The sequence below is a fragment of the Antechinus flavipes genome, chromosome 2 (genome assembly GCF_016432865.1).
Source record: "Antechinus flavipes isolate AdamAnt ecotype Samford, QLD, Australia chromosome 2, AdamAnt_v2, whole genome shotgun sequence".
Lineage (NCBI taxonomy): Eukaryota > Metazoa > Chordata > Mammalia > Dasyuromorphia > Dasyuridae > Antechinus > Antechinus flavipes.
This window is the reverse complement of record NC_067399.1, coordinates 500,025,863-500,048,440: the sequence shown is the minus strand read 5'-3', so window position 1 is coordinate 500,048,440 and position 22,578 is coordinate 500,025,863. Positions and strand designations below refer to the sequence as shown.

General features: G+C 43.0%; 1 protein-coding gene across 1 annotated transcript; it reads right to left on the bottom strand.

Moving 5' to 3' along the window:
• Positions 1 to 5,486: 5,486 nt before the first annotated feature.
• DOLPP1 (dolichyldiphosphatase 1) lies at positions 5,487 to 22,510 on the bottom strand. The gene is made up of 8 exons (XM_051980154.1): positions 15,759 to 22,510; positions 11,870 to 11,970; positions 11,148 to 11,232; positions 10,907 to 11,006; positions 10,388 to 10,486; positions 9,625 to 9,753; positions 8,684 to 8,773; positions 5,487 to 7,272 (listed from the first exon to the last, which is right to left on the bottom strand). Exons 1-8 carry the CDS (start codon positions 15,832 to 15,834, stop codon positions 7,236 to 7,238), a joined length of 717 nt encoding a protein of 238 aa, XP_051836114.1. The 5' UTR covers positions 15,835 to 22,510; the 3' UTR covers positions 5,487 to 7,235.
• Positions 22,511 to 22,578: the final 68 nt, after the last annotated feature.

Sequence of the window (22,578 nt, the reverse complement as noted above, 5' to 3'; positions counted from 1 at the left end):
CTAAAAAGAGGACAAAAAAAAAAAAAAAAGAGAGAGAGAGACTGATTTTAACTGGAGAAATAGGGAAATCTTGAGAAACTTTAATTGGTATCTGAAGAAAGATAAATGGTAAAATTGTTTTTCCCAAAGAAAAGAGAAGTCATATGCTTTGGGGGTTCTCTGGATGCATCTTTTTCACTGCCCAGCATGTTGTAATTAAATATTTGTCTTTGTTTTATTACTGATTTCATTTGTTAATAAATTGTATATTTGGTAATTTTAATAGTTACTTAATCATATGAGATTAAAGGATTTAATACAGAGAAAGATATGATTAACTACTATTAGGAAAAGATGCTTCTGCAGTTTAAATGATATTTAATAAATGGGGGCAGGGAGTTGAGTCTACTGATTAGTAAGAAAGAGATTGCAACATTATTTACTAATAAGAAAAAACCCAAATAAGCTCCTGAATTACTATAGAGTCCAAGATAATAAAATTATACGTGGGAACAAGACAAACAGCAAGGTGAAGGGTGATCTACAAATGAAGTTGTTTAAGCCATGAAAACTCTTACTAATGTCTAAGTTATGAAAGTATGTTTCATTTGATTTGTGTTGTTACTTTCAATGCACATTGATATTTTGAAATCCCAATCTTCCACAATTTTCAATTTGGTTGGGGGAAATAAGACTATAAGACCTAAGACAAAAACAATACTAACAGCAAGTGATGAATTGTGCAAGATCGACAATAAATGCAGACTGAAGAAATTACCCTCAAACTTGGGAATGGTAGCCACACTCTCATGACGTCTGGGCCACTCTGAGTTACACGAATTTATGACATTTACCTGGTATTTTACTTGTCTTATCATTTTCTACAAGTTTAGAAGGTTTGTGAAAGTAAAAACCACATCTTGTACACATACAAATCCTCCTGGAGTAGAGAAAATGAATGCATTGGGAAGGAATAGATATGGGTTAGAATTACCAAGAAAAACTCTCAAGAGGCAGAATGTGAATCTTGAAAGAAGGGGACCAGGACATAGCAGACTCAAAGGCAGAGAGATGGGAATGAACATGATTTGTGTTCATGGGCAGATCAGCGTGGCTGCATTGGGGAATATATGCAGAAGGGTAATGGTAGTAAACTTCCTCTATTAAAATGTAGGCAGATAACCCAGTCTTGGAAAGCCATTGTAGTTTGGATTTTATGTGAGGAACTCTTGAAAGTTTTAAAATAGGGAGTGATAGTCTATGAGCCCCTTAGAAGCAAAAACTGCGGTTTTGTTTTCTGTTTGCCACCTTTGTGGGTTGTACAGTGGATAGGCCTAGGAAGACTCATCTTCCTGAGTTTAAATCTGGCCTCAGATACTTACTAGTTGTGCGACCCTAGGTAAGTCACTTAACCCAGTTCTCAGTTTTCCGCAGTTTCCTCGTTTGTAAAATGAGCTAGAGAAGGAAGTGGCTCAGTATCTTTACCAAGATAACTCCAAATAACATCACAAAAAGTTGAACACAACTGAAAAAGGACTGAAATAAATCATCAGTACTTAGCCCAGTGCCTGGCACTGTGGTGCCAACCAAATGCTAGTTGACTGACTGACTGACAGTCTGGCAGCATTTGCAAGATAGAGTGGAGGGCTCCCAGGAGACAGGAAGATCAATGAAGCTGGTGCAACTATCTGGGAATGAGGTGATAAAGAGAAATTAGGGTTACAGTTAAAATGGAAAAGAGGGGATTCATTCTGTAAGGACAAAACTTATAGGACTTGTGACTAACTTGAAAGGGATGAGTCAAAGGATGACTTCAAAATCTGGAAATCTCATCACCATGCTGATGGACTCAGTTTTTGATACTCCGCACCTCGTCAGCTGCCTCCATTGCCTCTCCCTTCTGATTGCGGGGCTGGAGGGTAGCCACTCCCAATACATTTCTTTATAAAGGCTCTTCTACTTCTTCCCTCTTCCTCAATCTCCTGTCAGATAACTTCTGTCACCTTTCTCCCTCATCCCTGCCTATCTCATATGAAGTGGGTTACTCCTTACCCGTTGAGGTAATCCCATTCCATCCTGTCTCCTCCAACAGACTGCCCCTTGCCAGCAGTCCTCTCATTTATTTTCGCTGTCTAGTGGTTCATTTCCTACTATTTACAAACATGCCCAAGAACATCCTAAAAAAGAAATCCTCACTTGATTCTTCCATCACCATTTTTTTTTTTTCTCTTCTACCTTTTAGGCCAAACTCCTTGAAAAGGCTGCTTACAAGAAGTGCTTCCTCTTCCTTTCCTCTCACTCTCCTTAATCCCTTACAATCAGACTTTCTATTCCAGCATTCCACCCAAACTGCTCTCATCAAAGTTATCTAATGATCTCTTAGATGCCAGATCCAGTGGCCTTTTTTTCGGTCCTCATTCTTCTTGACTCTCTGAAGCCTTTAATGTTTTTGATCACTTTCTCATCCTTGTACTCTTTTCTCTAGATTCTCACCACTCATTCCTGGTTCTCCCCTCCCTATCTGAAAACTCCTCTGTCTCTTGTGCTAGACCCTCATACAGATCCCATTAACTTTAGATGTCCCAACAGGTTCTGTGTTGGACCCTCTTCTCTCTCTATACTACATTTGGTGATCTCATCAGCTCCCATGGATTTAATTACCATCTCTATGCTGATAATTTCAAATCAACCTATCTTGCTCTAATTTCTCTGCTGATTTTCTATCTCCCATCCAATCCTGCATCTTTAACTGCCCTTGCAAACACCTTAAATTATCTTCACACACACACACACATACACACACACACACACACACACACACACCTCTTTCTCTATTACTGTAAAAGGCAAAACTATTCTCCCATTCTCTCAGGCTTGCATTCTTGCAACCTGAGAATTATCCTGGATTCCTTACCATCTTTCACTGCACCACTACCACTCCCACATTCAATCTGTGGCTAAGACCTTTGGATTTTATCTTTGCAACATCTCTCAAATAAATCCCCTTCATTCCTCTGACCATGCCTTTACCACCTGGCATAGGTCCTCATTGTCTCACACCTAGATTATTGCATTAGCTGCCTGGCAGATCTGCTCATCTCAAGTATCTCTCCACTCTGATTTTTCCTACATTCAGTCATGTAAGTGTTTTCCCCAAAGAGCAGATCCAATTTTCCATAACAATAGATCCACCACCAATTCCATGCCTCTCCCCAAGTAAATTCCAAAGTATTGCCTCCAAAATCAAATACAAAATGCTATTTACATCCAAAGTCCTTCATAACCTAGTACCCTCTTCCCTTCCCAGTTACCTTGTACCTCACTCATGCAGCCTATTTGATTTGGTAACATGGGCTGTTACATGAATAAAACACTCCATTTCTTTGATTTGAGCATTTTCTCCAGCTGTTCCCATGCTTGAAACACTTTTGCTCCTTCAAAGCTTGGCTTTCAAGTCTCAATTAAAATTCCATCTTTTACTGGAAGGCTTCCCTGACCCCTCTTAGTTCTAGTGCCCTCCTTCTATTATTTCCTATTTATCCTGTGTATCACTTGCTTTGACAATTAGGAAGCACAATGAATAGTGCTTGGCCTGGAGTCAGGAGACTCATCTTGTCACTCTGGGAAAGTCACTTAGCTCTGTTTGCTTCAGGTGTTTCCTCATCTACCAAATGAGTTGGAGAAGAAAATGGCAAACCACTCCATTCTTTTTGCCAACTGGACATTACTGAAAATGACTGGATAACAAACTTGCTGTTTACATGTTTCCTTGTCTCTCCCATCAGATTATAGGGTCCTTGGGAGCAGGAACTTTCTTTTGCCTCTTTTTATTTGCCCGGCACTTAGTAGAGTTCTTAGTATATAGTAGCCACTTAATGTTTCATTAATTGTCTGAAAGATCCAGCTATGAGATCAATTCCACCACTTCCTAATTTAGGAAAGCCATTTCTCTTCTGACATGTTCCCAAAGTATATTCAGTCTTGATGACATGCCTATCCTTTCCTCAGAACTTACGGCATCTGATTTGAATAGCAGAGAATTCTTTTTTTCTCTCAAATATGGATTACATACATATTTAGAATGGTAAAAACTACTGTGTAAATAAAGACTTCTGACACTGGCAATCACTGAGCAAATCACTTGATTTTCCACACTTCAGGACTGCTATAAAATGCAGAGAAGTTGCCAACCTTCATTGATAAAAAGGAGTTTTCTGAGTGGGGAGTTCCCGGCAGCAATACAGAGGACCTGCTCCGTCTTCTTCTATCCATTTATGTCACACACACACACAGCTTTCACTGTGTTGATACAAAAAAACTTCTACCCAGTTCTATTTTGGAAGGTTGGGTTGCCAGGAACTCCACCCATACCTAAAGGGAAAGATCCTTATGGTTGATAGGCAAGCTATTCTGGTATATCGGACAGAGAATTGGATCGTGAGATTAGGCTTTGAGTGTGCTTTCAAAATGGCTATGTCATTCCGCCTGTCTGAGACTATTTTCTAAATTGTAAAATGAGAATACCACTTTCATTACCTGACTCAAAGCAGGACTATGATCTGCAAGGGTTCTCAAAACTTTTAAAATAGGGGGCCAGTTCACTGTCCCTCAGACTGTTGGAGGGCCCGACTATAGTAAAAACAAAAACTTTGTTTTGTGGGCCTTTAAATAAACTTCATAGCCCTGGGTGAGGGGGATAAATGTCCTCAGCTGCCGCATCTGGCCCGCAGGCCGTAGTTTGAGGACCCCTGATAAAGTGTTATGTAAATTGTGAATTGTTTGCTGTCAGCTATCACTACTGTTTTATATTTACTTGACTCTCCTGGCATGGAAGTGGAACAAAGAATGAATTTCAGCACTTCTTGAGAAATAATAATTCCCAAAGTTGAGCACCATTTCACCACTTCATTTAATTCAACGTTTCCTATGTTTTTTCCCCTTCCAAGCATGCTGCCCTGCCTGTCTCCCAGAACTATGTACCAAGAGATGGCAATAGTACATCTGAGCCAGAGAGACAACTAGTTGTCCCCAGAGACACAGCCCCAACTTCTCAAGCTTCTTCCAAGTGGGAAGAACAAGAGGCACCGACAGAGATGCAGTGACTCAGCAGGCAGTGGCTTTGCTGGGGGAGGCAGGTGCCAGTTCCCTGGCCTCCCTGTCTCTCCAGTGTCTTCCTGCCACCCATCAGCCCCAGGCAGTGCGCCACCTTTCGTAGACAGCCAAGAGGTCACTGGAATTTAATCAGGTCGATCGGGGTTGCCACCCCCTTATTTCATAGATGAGAACAGTAGTGTCCAGAGAGAGCAAAGATCATGCCTGCCGTTACATAAGTGCCAGAGTACTCCTGCTGCCAGAGAAGCCTCAATCTTACTAAAAAGGAAATGTCCTGAGCTAATTTGCTAGGTGGCTTGTTCCTGGATCTCTTTGCCCTCCATGGGGACCACTGTTAAGACATACATCCCAGACAGCCTCACGACTCCAGCCACCTTGAAGATCACACACCGAGGTTGTTTTCCATATTTTATTTTAAAACAATAGTAAACAATTGTATTTATTGTCTTAATCCAAACCACCGGACATCTGGCTTATCTCTGGCCAAAAAGTAAAATGGGAAAGAGAAGGGAATGTGGGGGCTGACCTAAATTCCCTGGAAATAAGCCCATTTTCCTGACATCTGGAATGGCTTGTGGATACTGTCTCTGCAAAAGGAAAGAAAAGAAAAGCACCACCGAGGCGTGCTCCAGCAGCAGCAGCAGCAGCAGCAGCTCAGGAAACCAGTTTTTTCTTTTCCAATGATTTGGATATGTCCCAAATCATCCAGTTCAATTCTAGATATTCCCTGGGCTTCAGACACATCTTCCCCTCCATGATTTCTTTTAAAAACAACTTTAAAACAGACCCAAGTACAAATAAAATAACCCTTATGATGACTTCCCCAAGACATCCCAGTTCTTTTGTCCCTCCCGAGGCCTGTCTGACCAAAGGCATTGCCAGCTAGCACATCTCCAGTCTGTGGTATCTGCCTGTGAGAGAGCTGAGGCCTAGCTTCTTTGGAGTCAATCTCAAGGAAAGACAAGCATTGAGCCCAGCAGGGAAGGCAGTCATTCACCCAGGCCGGCTCCGGTCCTTCCCTTTGGTTTTTTTTGGGGGTGGGGGGATTCTGAGGTGGTTGGGATACTGGAAGTGGGAGGAGATGAAAGGAACCGAACAGCAATTGCTACCTGATGGCAAGACAAAAGGAAATCTGTAAAACAGCTCAGGTTTCCCCATCTACAATGTAAATAGCATTTTTTTAAAAAGTCCTTTCATCATAGAAGGTACAACCCATTGCATGGACAAGGATCAGAGAAGGCCCTTGAATGAGATTACTGTTGAAAAGAAATGTCATCACCAGACCAATGAAGAAGCACTGTTTCTCTGAGCTATCACTCTCCCAGATATGAAAATAGCTGTGTTACAGGGAACAATACTCAGAAACAGCATCCACCAAACTAGGCTGTTATCGACAGAGAGGAGATGGGAATCAAAGAAAGAGCTGATTTCCCCAAGTGCTCTGCCTTAAGCCCCAACGTTTTACAACCACCCTGAGAGGAGAGGTAGGTTGCTTTCTGGAACTCAAAATAAAATGTCCATCAAGTTTTGTTTCTTCCTTACAAAGTGCAGATAGATAGAAGTGAAATCATCCAAATGGTTTGGACTCCCCCTGCACCACTGACAAACCAACCCTACTCCATGGATTCCTCTTCATAAAGACCTTATCCTAGCCCCAGCTCCCACCTCAAAAAAAATCAAATTAACCTTAGGAAAAAAAATAAATAGCATGTATATTTCATACCACCTAAACTCCACACAAATACTTGGCTGTTAGACTTTTCTCTACCTACCCTGTCTCAAGTTCTCAGATGAAAGGTTCTTCTCTCTCCCCTATCATCCCATCCTTAGTCCCTTTCTCTGGCCTTGGATGTCATGGTACATTCTGTCTCTCAGTGTGCAGTGGTGATATGGGCAAGGTCCAGTTGCATCCTGGTCCCATGGGCAGTGGGGATGCCTAGCGAACTTCCCAAGCCAACGCCCAGGCCTCTGGACTCCTGCTGAAGGCCCTAGTCTGGCCTTTGGTCCGTCTTGTTGATTTTTTTAAAAAAGAAGAAAGAAAGAAAGAAAAAGGCTCCACGTGGTGACTTGGGTCTGTCGAGGTCTCCGTGGCGGCATCCTATCAGTCAGATCTGTGGGGCTGGCCCAGCCATGCCCAAGCACTCTCACTGTAGCTTTGTACCCAGCTTTCGCTGTCTGTTTCTGCAAGGTGACATTGAACAGGTGACCCGGAAAAATGGTTAAAAAAAAAAGAGAGAGAGAGAGACAAAAAATGAAGTCTTCCACTACAAAAGGCAAACAACTAACTTCTCTTTCCTCTGCTCTCTCTCCAATTATTTTTACTAATACTCCCCATATGTGTAGAGCACTTCTCAGTCTGGAAAGAAATGGTTGGTGCCCACTCTCATTTGCTCTTCACCACAGCCCCATGAGGCAGGCAGGCAGAATGGCCAAGAACTATTATCCCTGCTTTACAGAGGAAGAAATTCAAACTCAGAAGGGGGGAGAAGCTATTTGTTCAAGGTCACATAGCCAAATAGAGATGCACTTGGACCCAGGCATCTTCAATCCCAGTTTAACACAACACTATTTTCACTATCTCATAATCCCCAGACAAGCAGAAACTCTCTCTGCCTCTGGCCAGCTGTGTCCTTTATGCCATTAATGGGATTGCCTTGCCCCAAAGCCCTCAAATCCCCTTTCCTAACAGATGTGGGCCTTTACCTATTCAGCTTGTTATTATAATTCAACCAGGATGCATTCATGATGCACATCTCTAGAGCCACCCACCAGTCACACACTTTCTTTTCAGTCTTTCTGGTAACTCCCTCATTTGGGGGCTATTAAGTCCCAGGATTGGAAAACCATAATGCTGCCCTATTTACTTCATAAGGCTGTGGTAAAAAAAAAAAAAAAAATTATCTGTAAATTTTAAAGTACTAGAGAAAAAGGAAAAAGTATCATCGTCTCCCTTTCCATTTTTCCTAACCCCTTGCTCAGCATGAATTTTACTTAACAAACCCCTGATCCCCACCCCAGCCTCTAGGAGAACACATTCCCCTGGGGTCTATGTTTTCCCTGCTTTTGACACCATTTATTGGAAAGTCTAAGACTCCTGGACTCTCAGTCAGAGATTTAGGAATTTCAGATTTAATATCGATGGCCCATGTACTTCTACACCTTGAGTTCTATGCAAGAGTCTGGATTTTTGAATTCTAAAAATCAGGTTTAAAATAGTCTAGAATTAGAAGGAAATGTGAATAGGGAGCTGACATAGGAAACAGGAAGGTTTGAGTTCAAACCCTGTGTCTGACACATACAGGTTATGTGACCTCTCTGGGCAAAGCATTCCATTTCTCATTGGCCCAGATACTTCTCTAGGATTATAAATACAAAGCAAGAGCCAACCTGCAAAGCTAAGGAGTTTCCTCACTGAGTGCTCTCCATAACAATTAAAATTCAAGGGTCTGGTAAAAAATCAATAAAACAATTAATCCAGGATCTTCCAACTTGATTGGAATTGGATCAATAGGGTCAATTGGCTCCTAGATCCCAGACCCCAGTAGGTAAGAGCTGTTCAGCCAGGAGTTGAGAGGGTTCCTATCTTACTCACCTGGCCTCTGCTCTGGTGACTGTATACTCAAACCACAGCACATTGGGGATGAGGCTTGTGTCTCGGATTAAGAAGAACTCAGATATGGGCCTGGGGAAAAAAAAGCAGTACACTCAGGGTGCTCATCTTCTCACAAAACCATACTGGAACCCCCCCCAAGAGCCAACATATTAAAGGACTCAGGCTTCATTTACTCCCTCTGCCCCCTTCTCCTTTGCTTCCAACTTTCAAAAGGGCAAAAAATACGTATCTAATTATCAAGTCCTGAAAAAAGAGGCCAGATGCCTTGGGTGGGGGCTGGGGGGTGGAGGGTGGGGGCTGGGGGGTGGAGGGTGGGGGCAGGGCTGAGTCCAAGTTCTGAAGAGGAGAGACTGGATCAAAAAGCATCCACTTCTTGCAGCAAAGGGCATGGGAGTGCCAAAAGAGATAGTGCTGACTGGGGTCAAAGTTCCACTGAATATGTTCCCGTATAGATCTGGGCACAGAGCCTGGTACATGCAACTCTGAGATCTGAGGATTATAAACTGTGCCTACCCAGGGGGAAAAATGCTATCCTTGAGTTCAGAGGTCCTAACTCAGGGGAATGCCCAGAGTCCAAGCAGCAAACATGAGCCTGAATTTGGTGAGGAAAGGGTAACCGATACATGTAAGTCTTCTACGTGTGGTTCCTGATGTTCGCTCAGAATCCTAAAACACCATCTTCCTGAATGTCTACTTGGGATTCTGTAAAGAAAGGCCTGTCCACAATCTAGAGACAGGAGAGCCTTGAAGGAAGCCTGGTTTGGGAATTAGAATGGGTTCTCTTCCTAATTCTGTCAGCCTATAAATCATCACAGGGAAAAGAGCTCCCATTGCTGGGACCAATGGACCCAGCAAAGACGGAGAATATGGGGTGGGAAAAGGGAAGTGTGGGAGAAAAGGTTTTGAAGGGAGGAAATTACCAGGCAGCTATCCTGGGGAACAGTGGAGTGAGGATCTCCTGGGTGAAGGCAAACCATGCGACAGCCATGACGCTTCCTGCAACCCCTCCATAGAGAACCTGGCTCCAGGTGTGGTACAACAAGTACACTCTTCAGAAGAAAGTGATGGGGAGGAACCAAGGAGAGAGAAATGTATAAACAAACAGGCAGTTTCTGGCAGCTCAGGAGGCCATGTCAGAATGACCAGAACCGAAGACAGTTAAGGGCCTAGCACCCGAGATGAGACCCACACTACCCACTGGTTTAGCCAAACAGTTCTTTTCCGGATGGCTCACCCGTCCTGACCGCAAGCCCAACATCCCCAAACTCCAAACCCAAGGGGGATGACAAGAACAACAGGGCAAGGTCTGGCCCATAAAGGAGCTTCTTGGATCTAACCAAAATGTGGTGAGCTGAGCAGGGACCAGGAATGAAGAACCACTACAAGCAGTAGTTAGGTCTCCCTCTTCAATGTTAAATAGGATCCTAAGAAACATCCCCACCACACACTCCTGCTCAGTGAATTATTCTGTCCTTTAATTAATTCGGAGGCCTCCATGGCTGAATTCTCCTCGGTGTCCATGAGAGGGAGGTCTAGGCTCTCCTTCCAAGACAAAAAGGAGCCAAAAAAGGGGAAGCGTCAAGCTTGGGCTAAGGAAAGGGCCTCAGGGACACTGGAGAGGCCTTGAGGGAGCTGATCAGAGGGAAGATGGACAGGAGACAAAGGGCAAACACTGCTGCATACCTACTATATGAGACGAGAAAGGCTACTGTCACGAGGCCCAGAGAGAGCACGTGTCTCCATAACAAGTCCAAGAATCTGGCGTTGTTTGTTTGATGCATTCTAAAGAAAGGGGAACAAAAGGAGGGGCCACTCAGGGGCAGGTAAAGTGAGTCCTCGGTGCTGAAGTGAATGGTCTCCCTGCTCAGTCCTGATGACCATCGGCACTTCTGAAAACATGGCTTTTGGAACGTCACATCTGCCTGGTTCTCCTTCAAGATCTCTTACTATTTTACCCAAGTCAGGTCCCACAGACTGTCTTGACTGTGGCGATCCCGACCAAATGACCTAGGCACAAGACAAGGTCCCGAGGGGAGGGGAGTATCTTTGACCATTCTGAAGGTGGGTACAGGAGGTGCCAGTCCTTAGACAAACCCATGGCCAGTGGGAGGCCCGGAGAGCACTGGGGAAAAAAGTGTCCTTAGTCTGAAATGCCCATCACCCCAGCAGCCCTCCCCCACCCTCCCCAGGAAGGTACTTTACCTTAAATAAAGAAAAAGGAAGGAGTACACTGAGAAGAACCACATAAATTGGGAATGGCTGGAAGGCATCCCATATTTGGTGTTCACCATGGAGTGGGTATCTAAGAACAAGCAGACAATGTCCATCAGGCAGTGTCTGGGGGACAGAGCTGTTCTCCCCCTAGATATCTAGCTCTCCTGAACCAGATGTCTTCATCCAGTTTCAGCTCTCCCACTGCACCCCTCCAAAGGTCCCACCATACCTCCACAGGGCCGGGGCTCCCGGATAATGTTCTTTATTAGCCAGTTGACCCCCTCGTTGAGTGCCAGACCCCCCAGGAAAGAAATCTGTAAGAGAAGGAGTGGGGTCAACTCTGCCTTTGTAAGCCATATGCAAGTCCCTCCTTCCCCTCTGATGCTGAACCTAATCACTATTCCTAGATGCCAGAACTAATCTGAGGCCAGCAGGAGACTCAATAACACTGGCACATGGATCCACACGTATGTGGGGGGGGTGGGAGGTGCTATCCTGCTGCAACAACTGAGGGAAAACATGGTGCTGGGAAAGAGCACTGGATTTGGAATCAGAGGATTTGGGTTCAAATCCTGCCTGTCCTACCTACCACCCATGTCCTTGGGCAAATAACATCATGTCTCTTGATTTCTGTTCATCCTCTGTAAGCTGAGACCAGTGCACTAGCTGATCACTGAGGTTCCTTCCAGCATAAATCCTTTGATTGCCAGCAGCAGGAATCCTAAAACTCTGGGGACCACTCTGGTTTTTCCTGAAGGTGCCGTGAACAAGTGCCTACAACTCAGAAGGGAGACCACTTCCCAGTGGTCGCTGCTTCCCCCCCACCCCTTGCCAGCCTTGCAGAGGTAAAATTCCCTCCCCCTCCACTGTTGAGCAAAGGGAATGTACAGGGGCATGGTCATGGTGGAAAGGACTGCAGGGCGGGTGTGGAGGGAGGCAAGGCAGACTCACAGTGTGAAGCTCCCGCTTGAATATGATGAGTGTCACAAAACCAACAATAACGAAGATGGGGCTGAGGCTCAAGTAGGCAAGGAGGTGGCCTGAAAGATCACCTAGGCAAGATGGGAGGCAAGGAAATGGAAGAACTGGTCAAAACCTATCTGTGCAAGGAAAAACCCAGCTACTCAAGAGAAAGCCAGTCCAGGGGCTCCAAGAGCCCAGGAAAAACTTCCAAGTCAGACCCAGGACACAGAACTGTGACGGCCAGCTCCACGCCATGAGAAGGGAGCAGGTATCCCAAAGCGGAAGCTCCAGCTAGCCAGCCTTGGTAACGGGAGGAAGCAGGCTCCAGAGAAGCTGTATCTCCCTGGCTCTTCCTCAGAGACAGCATGGAGGAAAGTCTAAGAAAGGAGAAGAGGAGGAGGCTCAGGTGCTCCCTTGCAATGACCAAAGGCAAAATGACTCAACACAGCCCATATTCCTGGTATGGAAACTCCACCTGAGGCCCATGAACTCCCCCACCCCGCAGGGTCGCTGCTTCTTGACACCCAATACAGGCCTTCTGGGGTGCAGGGTCCTGTGGATTTGGAGCATTCCCTCCTTCTTTCAAGAACCAGGCTCCTGATTCTTAGCCTAGGCTCAAATAAACTTGGGGGGGGGGGGGGGGGAGGAAGAAGAGAAAGAAAGTTATATTGATGGAGAGTTGTAATTCACCTCCAGTTTCACCTCATTCAGACTGTCTGTGCCAGAAAGCACTTTGGCCCTATAAATCTTTCCCTAAGACCAATACCTGGTACAGTTCCTAGAAAACCACCCAGGCCAAAGGCCAAATCCATGCTGAAAGAATTCTAACCTGGGAAATGGTCCCAAAGAAACCTAACTAGGCTTAAGCCAGTCTGTATAGGAACACAGAGGACACCAAGCCAAGCCCCAGCCCCAGGTGAAGAAGACTGGGGGACTGGGGAGAAGGGGGGAAGGGAGAGACACGTAAGACACCCTGGAGATCCAGGTAACCCTCGGTCTCCCAATAAATGACATAAGAAATCAGGTTGAAAGGGAAGTCCATGTTGGGCTGGCTTCATCCCAAACCTCCTTCAGCAGAATCACAGCAAAGAACTAGACTAGAAGATGTCAAGAAAATTAAATTAAAAGTGAAGAGCAGAGTCCAGGTTTGAGGCTATAATTAAATGTGGGACTTGGACAGATCATTCCTTCCCTAGGCCTCACATTTGTAGCTAAATTACATAATCTTTAAAGTCCTCCACTATAAAATTCTATGGCAACAAAAAGTCCAACTTGTAAGGTTTTCAGAACTAATATCTTCTTTACTATCTCAAAAAATAGAGAACACTTATTCATCATTCTCTTACTCTAAAATCTATATATATATAGATAGATAGATAGATAGATAGATAGATAGATAGATGTATGTAATATCCTATAGAACGAAAGCTCTTTGAGGGTAGGGATTGTTTTGTTTTCATCTTTTATGCCCAGCCCCTAGCACAGAACCTGGCACAGAGCATATTCTCTGAAATGTTTACTGAATCTGAAGAATTACAACAGCATTCCCATTTTACAGATGCAGAAAGTTTTCTGAAACTCAGTAAAGTTTGGGTCAACCACCTAAGGACAGAGATGGGACTCCAAACTCAAGCTAATGATAAGGGAAGACCAGTAGGCTGCATTCCTCAAGTCTGCCTTCTTAGAAACCTAGTACAGCCATACACACAAAAGCTCCTGATCAAGTACTCTAATGCCTTCTGTCATCTTGCTGACAGTCACAGATCTCCTGCCCACTACCTATAAAGGGTCTAAATGATTTTTTTTTTTTAGCAGCAGCAATGGGGAGATACAACTGAGGCAGAATACTGGGGCTGTCCCTTTGTTGATTTCCCTCTTCTTCAAGAGTCCCAAAACAAGAATACTTGGAGGAGCAAAATATGCCCATCAATATTATATATTTTCCTTAAAGCAAGCAGGAGATAGGAAGGCTAGGGATAGTCTCACTCACTTCAGCAATAAATCCACTATCATTCATGGCTCTTTTCAACAGTGATGTGATTCAGGCCAGTTCTAATGGACTTGTGATAGAGAGAGCCATCTATACCCAGAGAGAGGGCTGTGGGGACTGAGTGTACATCACAATATAATATTTTCACCTTTTTTTGTAGTTTGCTTGCATTTTGTTTTCTCATTTTTCCCCCCTTTTCATCTGATTTTTTTTGTGTTGCATGAAAATTGTGGAAGTAAGTATAGAAGAATTGTACATGTTTCACATATATGGGATTACTTGCCATCTAAGGGAGGAGGTGTTGCGAAGGGAGAGAGAAAAAATTTGGAACACAAGGTTTTACAAGGGTGAATGTTGAAAACTATCTATGTATGTATTTTGAAAATAAAAAGCTTTAAAAAGATAAAAAATCTATATAACCAATAGAAGAAAAAAAAAGAAACCACTGTCATTTTTTTTTTCAATTTGGGAGTTTGGGGGTGTTGGTAGCCAATGTTACCCCTCAAAAGAATCTTGCTGGCTATGCAAAAAGCTTGCATACCTTCACTCATGGGGCCTGAGGGAGCCAGAGACAGAAATTTCTGTCATGACTCTGCTCAGGAGGATAGAGAATGAAACTAGTCTGACATCCATTTCCCTCTGGACTAGGCCTTGAATTAGTGGGAAGACTGTGCTACATGGGCATCACAGAAGCCGAAACTCAATCAGCTGTGCTTTCTTCCTCCACATGCTTGGCCATGTGGCCCTGGGACCTCCTTCCACCCCAACTTAAACCTAAGGAGTCTCTTCCCCATGAAGTCATTTTATCCTCAGGATGGATATAGCCTTTGGCTGTTTCAAAAGCAATACTATACCAGGTACTGCTCCCAAATAGCTGTGAGATGTAGGGCAACTCACTTCAACTGAGTTTCAGTTTCCTCATCTGTAAAATGGGAATAACACACAGCTATTAAAGTTTTAAACTGCACCAAGACTTTTGGTACAAGCTGTATTATCTAGTACTACTTAATCTCACAGAATGGTGGGGAGAAAAGCACTTTGTAAACTTAAAAAAATATAAAAATGTGAGTTCTGAATTGTCAGATTTGGAAGACTCTGCAGCCAAAGGGCAGGGCCAGGCTTTCCCGGGTCAGCGTCCTTTCCCCCTCTTTAAAAGACCACAAGAGACAGGCGGACACTCATTCCTTCCCATTTCGTCCTTGCCCCAGACAATGGGGGCTCAGCCCAGCCCTTAGAGACACCCCAGAGCGCCCAAGGCTTCCCAGGACCCACACCCTGCAGCGAGAGGGTAGGGGTCAAGGGCAGGGGGAGGGGGAGGTTGGCGCCACAAGGAAGGGTCTTCTGCTTGTAATCAGTGCAGCTCCAGTGCAGGCTTGCCCAGGGCCAGAAAGCCACAAAGCAGCCTGGCGGCGTCCACCAGGGGCAAAGAGGGTGGGAGGCTGGTCCCAGACAAGGAACTCCGAGGGCTCACGCACCGCCCCCTCCCATGCCGAGGGGCAACACCCCCTCTGCACGCCTGCTTCTCTAATCCTCAGGGGGCAGTGACGCGGGAAGGGATAGTCTTGAGACCCAAATCATTTCATGCACCCAACAGCTCCGCACCCCACCAGCCCACTTCACGGGTCCGTGCCACTGAGCCCAGGTAGCTCGTCGCGCAGGCGCAGAGTGAGCGAGCAAGCGGCTCACAATTTAGCAAAGCTCATCGCCACTTCATTGCGCCTGCGTATTATACTCCGGGAAGGGAGGCTTCAATGGCTCACTATTTGACAGCTGCCACCCCAGCCTCCTGCTGCCCCCTCCCCTGGCTCACCCGGGAAGGGAGAGGCCGAGTAGGGAGGGGCGAGACACAAAGGAGCTCTGTTTTGAGGGTCTGGAGCTGAGTTTTACCTGCGGGATATTCGACGTGGGTGAGGGTCACCGGCCGCCATGAAGCGGGGAGCGAGCACTGTCCGTCCGCTGCCATCTTACCCGGAGACCGGGCTTTGCCGATTAGCCAATCAGGAAAAAGAGGGGAGATGGTCCTGACCTATCACGCTTGGAAGACTTCTCGCACCCAATCGTCAGTCGCTACAGGTATTGTCGCAGCCCATCGGCGCGCAGGCCATCGGCCTAGCCAGAGCGACGAATCAGAGAGTGGGGCTCATGGAGCCTTTGAGCTTCCCCCAAAGGGGTTCAATCCTTTGCAAACACAGGTACGGACCTGACCAATCAGGGTACGGTAGGGTTACAGCCTATAAATTGGAGCAATGTGACCAATCAGAAGGAGAGACTGGCGCTAAAGAGGCGGGCAGAATGAACCAATCAGTCTTTAGCTTGGGGGGCGTGTTGGACTTGGTGGGAGCTTTAGTTTGGGGTCCTTGCTCTACCCTTACTCATCTTCTGAGTACTTTGGTGTGTCCCTGACTGGTTCTAGATCAATTCCTCTGTGGACCTCATGAGGAAGATCCAGAGATCCAGAGGACCAGAGGCTAGCCAACCCAATACCGGAGGAACCAGAAATCATCATTAAATGGGAGTACACAAATCAGTCTCTGAAAGAATAAGTACAATTAGAAGAAAATAAACTTTTTATTTATTTCTTTATTTCTCCCTTTCATGTAAAAACATTTTAACTTTCTTTTTAACATTTTGATTTCCAAGTTTTCTTTCCCCTCACCCTTGAAAAGGCAAGCAAGCAATATGATGTCAATTACACATGTAAAATCACGCAAGACAAGTTTCCATGTTAGCCATGTTGCAAAAACAACCACCACACACAAGAAAAATAAGAACGGGTTAAATCTGCACTGAGCGTTCATCAGCTTTCTCTGAAAGTGGATCGCATTTTTCATCAACTGTACTATTGTTAAAAGAAAATTTCATGATCCTTCAGACTAAACTCCTACACTTATATGCACAGATCGGTCCTTTATGAAGGCAGCTAGCTGGCACAGTGGATAGAGCACTGGACTTGGAGTCAGGAAGATCTGAGTTATAAATCCCGCTTTAGAAAACAGTCGTGGGATCTGAGAAATCTCATTATCCCACAAGATTGACTCTTCTCCAGGGGATTTAAGGAGAGGACAACCCAGTATTCTCATCTCCCACCAGCTCTGCTATTTTTGTGTTTCTTTGGATATCTCCAACAAGTGCCATCATGTAGAATACCTTCCCACATCCCCTTCCTCTGCCACTGCAATTTTTCAGCTTCCTGTTGTGGGCAGTCTTCCCCATTAGATTGTAAGCTCCTTGAGAAAAGGAATTGTCTTTCTCTTATGTGTATTTGTATCCACAGTGCTTAGCACAGTGCCTGGCACATAGTATACACTGTATAAATGTATTTTGGCTATAACAAAACCCTTGGTTAAATCATTTCCAATTGAAGCAGTCCCTTTTGTCTTCCTCGGTTTTCTCATCTGTAAAATGAAAATGATAGCATCCTTCTCAAAGACTTGTTGCAGCTATAAAATAGCATGGACTATTTTATCTGTCAGAGCTATAGATATAAGGGAAGATTTTATGACCAAAATAAAATTTTTGCCAGAGATAGAAAGCAACACAAGTTGTAAGATGGATAATTTAGATTATATTTAATTTAAAAGATTGCGCAAACAAAACCAATGCAACCATGAATAGAAGGGAAGCAGAAGGGAGGAGTTACAGCAAGTTGCTCTGATAAAGACCTCATTTTTCAAATATATAGAGAACTGGAGTTAAATTTATAAATATATAAATCATTCCCCAATTAATAAATTGAATGTTTAGACCAAAGGATCTGAACAAGCAATTTTCAGAAGAAGAAATCAAAACTTTTTACATGAAAAAATGCTCTAGAGAGAGAATTCTGGGAAGACAGTGGAGTAGGTCAGAAAATTCCAAGCTCTCCAGATCACTCCCACAAACAAGACAAAATTGTGCTTCCAACAAATATGGAGCAGTAAAAACAAATAAGATTTGGAGCAGAACATTGGTTCTCCTGGGATAATCAGAGATCAAAGATAGTAGGATTGTGGTCTTGCACCTCTGAAGTATAAACACTTCCAGGCTAATTCCCTTGAAACAACAAACTTTGAGCCTGGGGTTAGCTAGGTTGCTCTGCCAACCAAAAGAATTTTAACTTCCCAGGCAGTGTGAGGAATCAGTGTCTGAGTCTAGAAAGATTGAGGGAACTTTTAATGATAAGGAATGCCAGACTCAGCTGTGCTGCTGAGGCCCAGGATGAGGAAGAACCAACACAAGTCTTGCTCTTGGTTTTGGGTTGCAGATCAGAGGGGAGAACTGAAGGAGGACCTGAGACCAGAGGCATGATCACTCTTACCACAGGACTCAAGGTGATTACACCAACAATCTCCTACAATTTTTTTTTAAAGAGCAAGCAAAAAAGAAAGAACCTAACCAAAGAAAATTACTATGTGACTAGGGAAGACTGGAGTTCATCTTCTGCAGAGGATACTGAAGTAAAAAAAAAAAAAAAAAAAGCCTCCCAAAACCAACATTAAAAGAATAGAAGAACTCAAAAAGACTTTAAACATCAAATGAGAAAGATTGAGGAAAAACTTAAATAAATGAATGAATAAGGACAATCCAAGAAAAATGAAAAGATTTCAAAAAGAAAGTCAACCAACTACAAAAAGAGATCCAGAATTTTGACTCTTTAAAAATTAGAACTAGGCAAGGGGAAGCCAGTGAAGTTATATAAGACCAAGAAATAATAAAAAATATATGTGTGTGTGTGTGTGGAGAGAGAGAGAGAGAGAGAGAGAGAATGAAAACTAGAAGAAAAGGTGAGACATCTCTTAAGAAAAAATGCTTTACAGCTACACCCAAAGAAAGAACACTGGGAAATGAATATAAACTGCTTGCATTTTTGTTTTTCTTCCCGGGTTATTTTTACCTTCTGAATCCAATTCTCCCTGTGCAACAAGAAAACTGTGCGGTTCTGCACACGTATATTGTATCCAGGATATACTGTAACCTATTTAACATGTATAGGATTGCTTGCCAGCTGGGGGAGGGGGTGGGGGAAGGCAGGGGAAAAATCAGAACAGAAGTGAGTGCAAGGGATAATGTTGTAAAAAATTACCCTGGCATGGGTTCTGTCAATAAAAAGTTATTTACCAATTGATAAGTGGTCAAAGGATATGAACAGACAATTCTCAGATGAAGAAATTAAAACTATTTATAGCCATATGAAAATATGCTCCAAATCATTATTAATCAGAGAAATGCAGATTAAGACAACTCTGAGATACCACTACACACCTGTCAGATTGGCTAGAATGACAGAGAAAGATAATGCGGAATATTGGAGGGGATGTGGGAAAACAGAGACACTGATACATTGTTGGTGGAATTGTGAACACATCCAGCCATTCTGGAGAAAATTTGGAACTATGCTCAAAAAGTTATCAAACTGTGCATACCCTTTGATCCAGCAGTGTTTCTACTGGGTTTATACCCCAAAGAGATACTAAAGAAGGGAAAGGGACCTGTATGTGCCAAAATGTTTGTGGTAGCCCTGTTTGTAGTGGCTAGAAGCTGGAAAATGAATGGATGCCCATCAATTGGAGAATAGCTGAATAAATTGTGGTACATGAATGTTATGAAATATTATTGTTCTGTAAGAAATGACCAGCAGGATGACTACAGAGAGGCTTGGAGAGACTTACATGAACCGATGCTGAGTGAAATGAGCAGAACCAGGAGATCATTATATACCTCAACAACGATACTGTTTGAGGATGTATTCTGATGGAAGTGGATCTCTTCGATAAAGAGAGCTAATTCAGTTTCAATTGATCAAGATGGACAGAAGCAGCTATAGTCAAAGAAAGAACACTGGGAAATGAATATAAACTGCTTGCATTTTTGTTATTCTTCCCGGGTTATTTATACCTTCTGAATCCAATTCTCTCTGTGCAACAGGGTTTGGTTCTGCACACATATATTGTATCTAGGATATACTGTAACCTATTTAACATGTAAAGAACTGCTTGCCATCTGGGGGAGGGGGTGGAGGGAGGGAGGGGAAAAATCGGAACAGAAGTGAGTGCAAGGGATAATGCTGTAAAAAATTACCCTGGGACCTGTATGTGCCAAAATGTTTATGGCAGCCCTGTTTGTAGTGGCTAGAAGCTGGAAAATGAATGGATGCCCATCAATTGGAGAATAGCTGAATAAATTGTGGTACATGAATGTTATGAAATATTATTGTTCTGTAAGAAATGACCAGCAGGATGACTACAGAGAGGCTTGGAGAGACTTACATGAACCGATGATGAGTGAAATGAGCAGAACCAGGAGATCATTATATACCTCAACAACGATACTGTTTGAGGATGTATTCTGATGGAAGTGGATCTCTTCGATAAAGAGAGCTAATTCAGTTTCAATTGATCAAGGATGGACAGAAGCAGCTAAAGTCAAAGAAAGAACACTGGGAAATGAATATAAACTGCTTGCATTTTTGTTATTCTTCCCGGGTTATTTATACCTTCTGAATCCAATTCTCTCTGTGCAACAGGGTTTGGTTCTGCACACATATATTGTATCTAGGATATACTGTAACCTATTTAACATGTAAAGAACTGCTTGCCATCTGGGGGAGGGGGTGGAGGGAGGGAGGGGAAAAATCGGAACAGAAGTGAGTGCAAGGGATAATGCTGTAAAAAATTACCCTGGGACCTGTATGTGCCAAAATGTTTATGGCAGCCCTGTTTGTAGTGGCTAGAAGCTGGAAAATGAATGGATGCCCATCAATTGGAGAATGGCTGGGTAAATTGTGGTATATGAACGTTATGGAATATTATTGTTCTGTAAGAAATGACCAGCAGGATGAATACAGAGAGGATTGGCGAGACTTACATGAACTGATGCTAAGTGAAATGAGCAGAACCAGGAGATCATTACATACCTCAACTATGATACTGTTTGAGGATGTATTCTGATGGAAGTGGATCTCTTCGATAAAGAGAGCTAATTCAGTTTCAATTGATCAAAGATGGGCAGAAGCAGCTACACCCAAAGAAAGAACACGGGGAGATGAATATAAACTGCTTGCATTTTTGTTTTTCTTCCCGGATTATTTATACCTTCTGAATGCAATTCTCCCTCTGCAACAAGAAAACTGTTCGGTTCTGCACACGTATATTGTATCCAGGATATACTGTAACCTATTCAACATGTAAAGGATTGCTTGCCATCTGGGGGAGGGGGTGGAGGGAGGGAGGGGAAAAATTGGAACAGAAGTGAATGCAAGGGATAATGTTGTAAAAAATTACCCTGGCATGAGTTCTATCAATAAAAAGTTATTTAAAAAAAAAAAAGAAAGAAAAGCTAACATCAATTACATGCATAAAAAAAAATTACCCTGGCATGGGTTCTGTCAATAAAAAGTTATTAAATAAATAAATTATTTAAAAAAAGAAAAAAGAAAAAATGCTTTAAATCACTACTGATTATAGAAATGTAAATTAAAACAACTCTGAAAAATTCAAGTTAAGACAACTCTGAGATACCACTACACACTTCTCAGATTGGCTAAGATGACAGGAAAAGATGATGACAAATGTTGGAGATGTAGGAAAACTGGGACATTGATAACAGATACATTGTTGGTGGAGTTGTGAACGAATCCAACCATTCTGAAGATCAATTTGGAATTATGCTCAAAAAGTTATCAAACTGTGCATACCCTTTGATCCAGCAGTGTTATTATTGGGCTTATAGCCCAAAGAGATCTTAAAGGAAGGAAAGAGACCCGTATGTGCAAAAATGTTTTTGGCAGCCCTTTTTGTAGTGGCCAGAAACTGGAAAATGAATGGATGCCCATCAATTAGAAAGTGGCTGAGTAAATTGTGGTATATGAATCTTATGGAATATTATTGTTCTGTAAGAAACAACGAGCAGGATGATGTCAGGGAGGCCTGGAGAGACTTACATGCATTGATGCTGAGTGAAAGGAGCAGAACCAGGAGATCATTATATATGGCAACAACAAGACTATATGATGATCAATTCTGATGGACATGGCTCTCTTCAACAATGAGAAGATTCAAACCAGTTCCAATTGATCTGTAATGAACAGAACCAGATACATCCAGAAAAAGAACACTGGGAAATGTTGAAAAATTACCCTTTTTTTTAATTTAAAAAATTTATTTTGAATTTGACAAATCAACAGATTTGGTCATTTTCACTGTTAGACAAATAAAAATTGCTCTGGGCAGATTCTTTTGAAGTATATATTAAATTTAAAACAATTTTTTCAACACTACTATACTTGCTTCTCTGTATTGTATATTTTAGTATTTCACTGACATTTTTTTCCTTTTCTAAATATTATCACTACTCCTTTACTCCCCCACTTAACTACCCTCCGCAAAATAAATAGAAGCCCTTTTTTGGTAACAGATACATGCAATAATGCAAAAATGAATTCATACATTGGTCATGTTTAAAATGCACATCTCACAGATGTGCACATTTTCCCCCTCTATTATCTCTTTGGCAAGAGTATAGGAGCATGAATAATCAATTTTCTGAAGTAGAGCTTGAATTACCTATTTTCAAAGTATAATTTTTTACAACATTATTTCTTGCATTCACTTCTGTTCAGATTTTTCCCTTCCCTCCCTTTACCCCCTCCCCTAGATGGTAGGCAACCTTTTACATGTTAAATATGTTATAATATATTCTAGATACAATATATGTGTGCAGAACTGTACAG

Excerpts from the sequence above, each read along its gene's own strand:
- DOLPP1 (XM_051980154.1), bottom strand. The coding sequence starts at position 15,834 with ATGGCAGCGGACGGACAGTGCTCGCTCCCCGCTTCATGGCGGCCGGTG. Across the intron at positions 10,487-10,906 it reads TTCCTTTTTCTTTATTTAAG|AATGCATCAAACAAACAACG; the intron begins GTAAAGTACCTT and ends CCCTTTCTTTAG. Across the intron at positions 7,273-8,683 it reads GTCACCAGAGCAGAGGCCAG|AAACAGACAGCGAAAGCTGG; the intron begins GTGAGTAAGATA and ends GTCACCTTGCAG.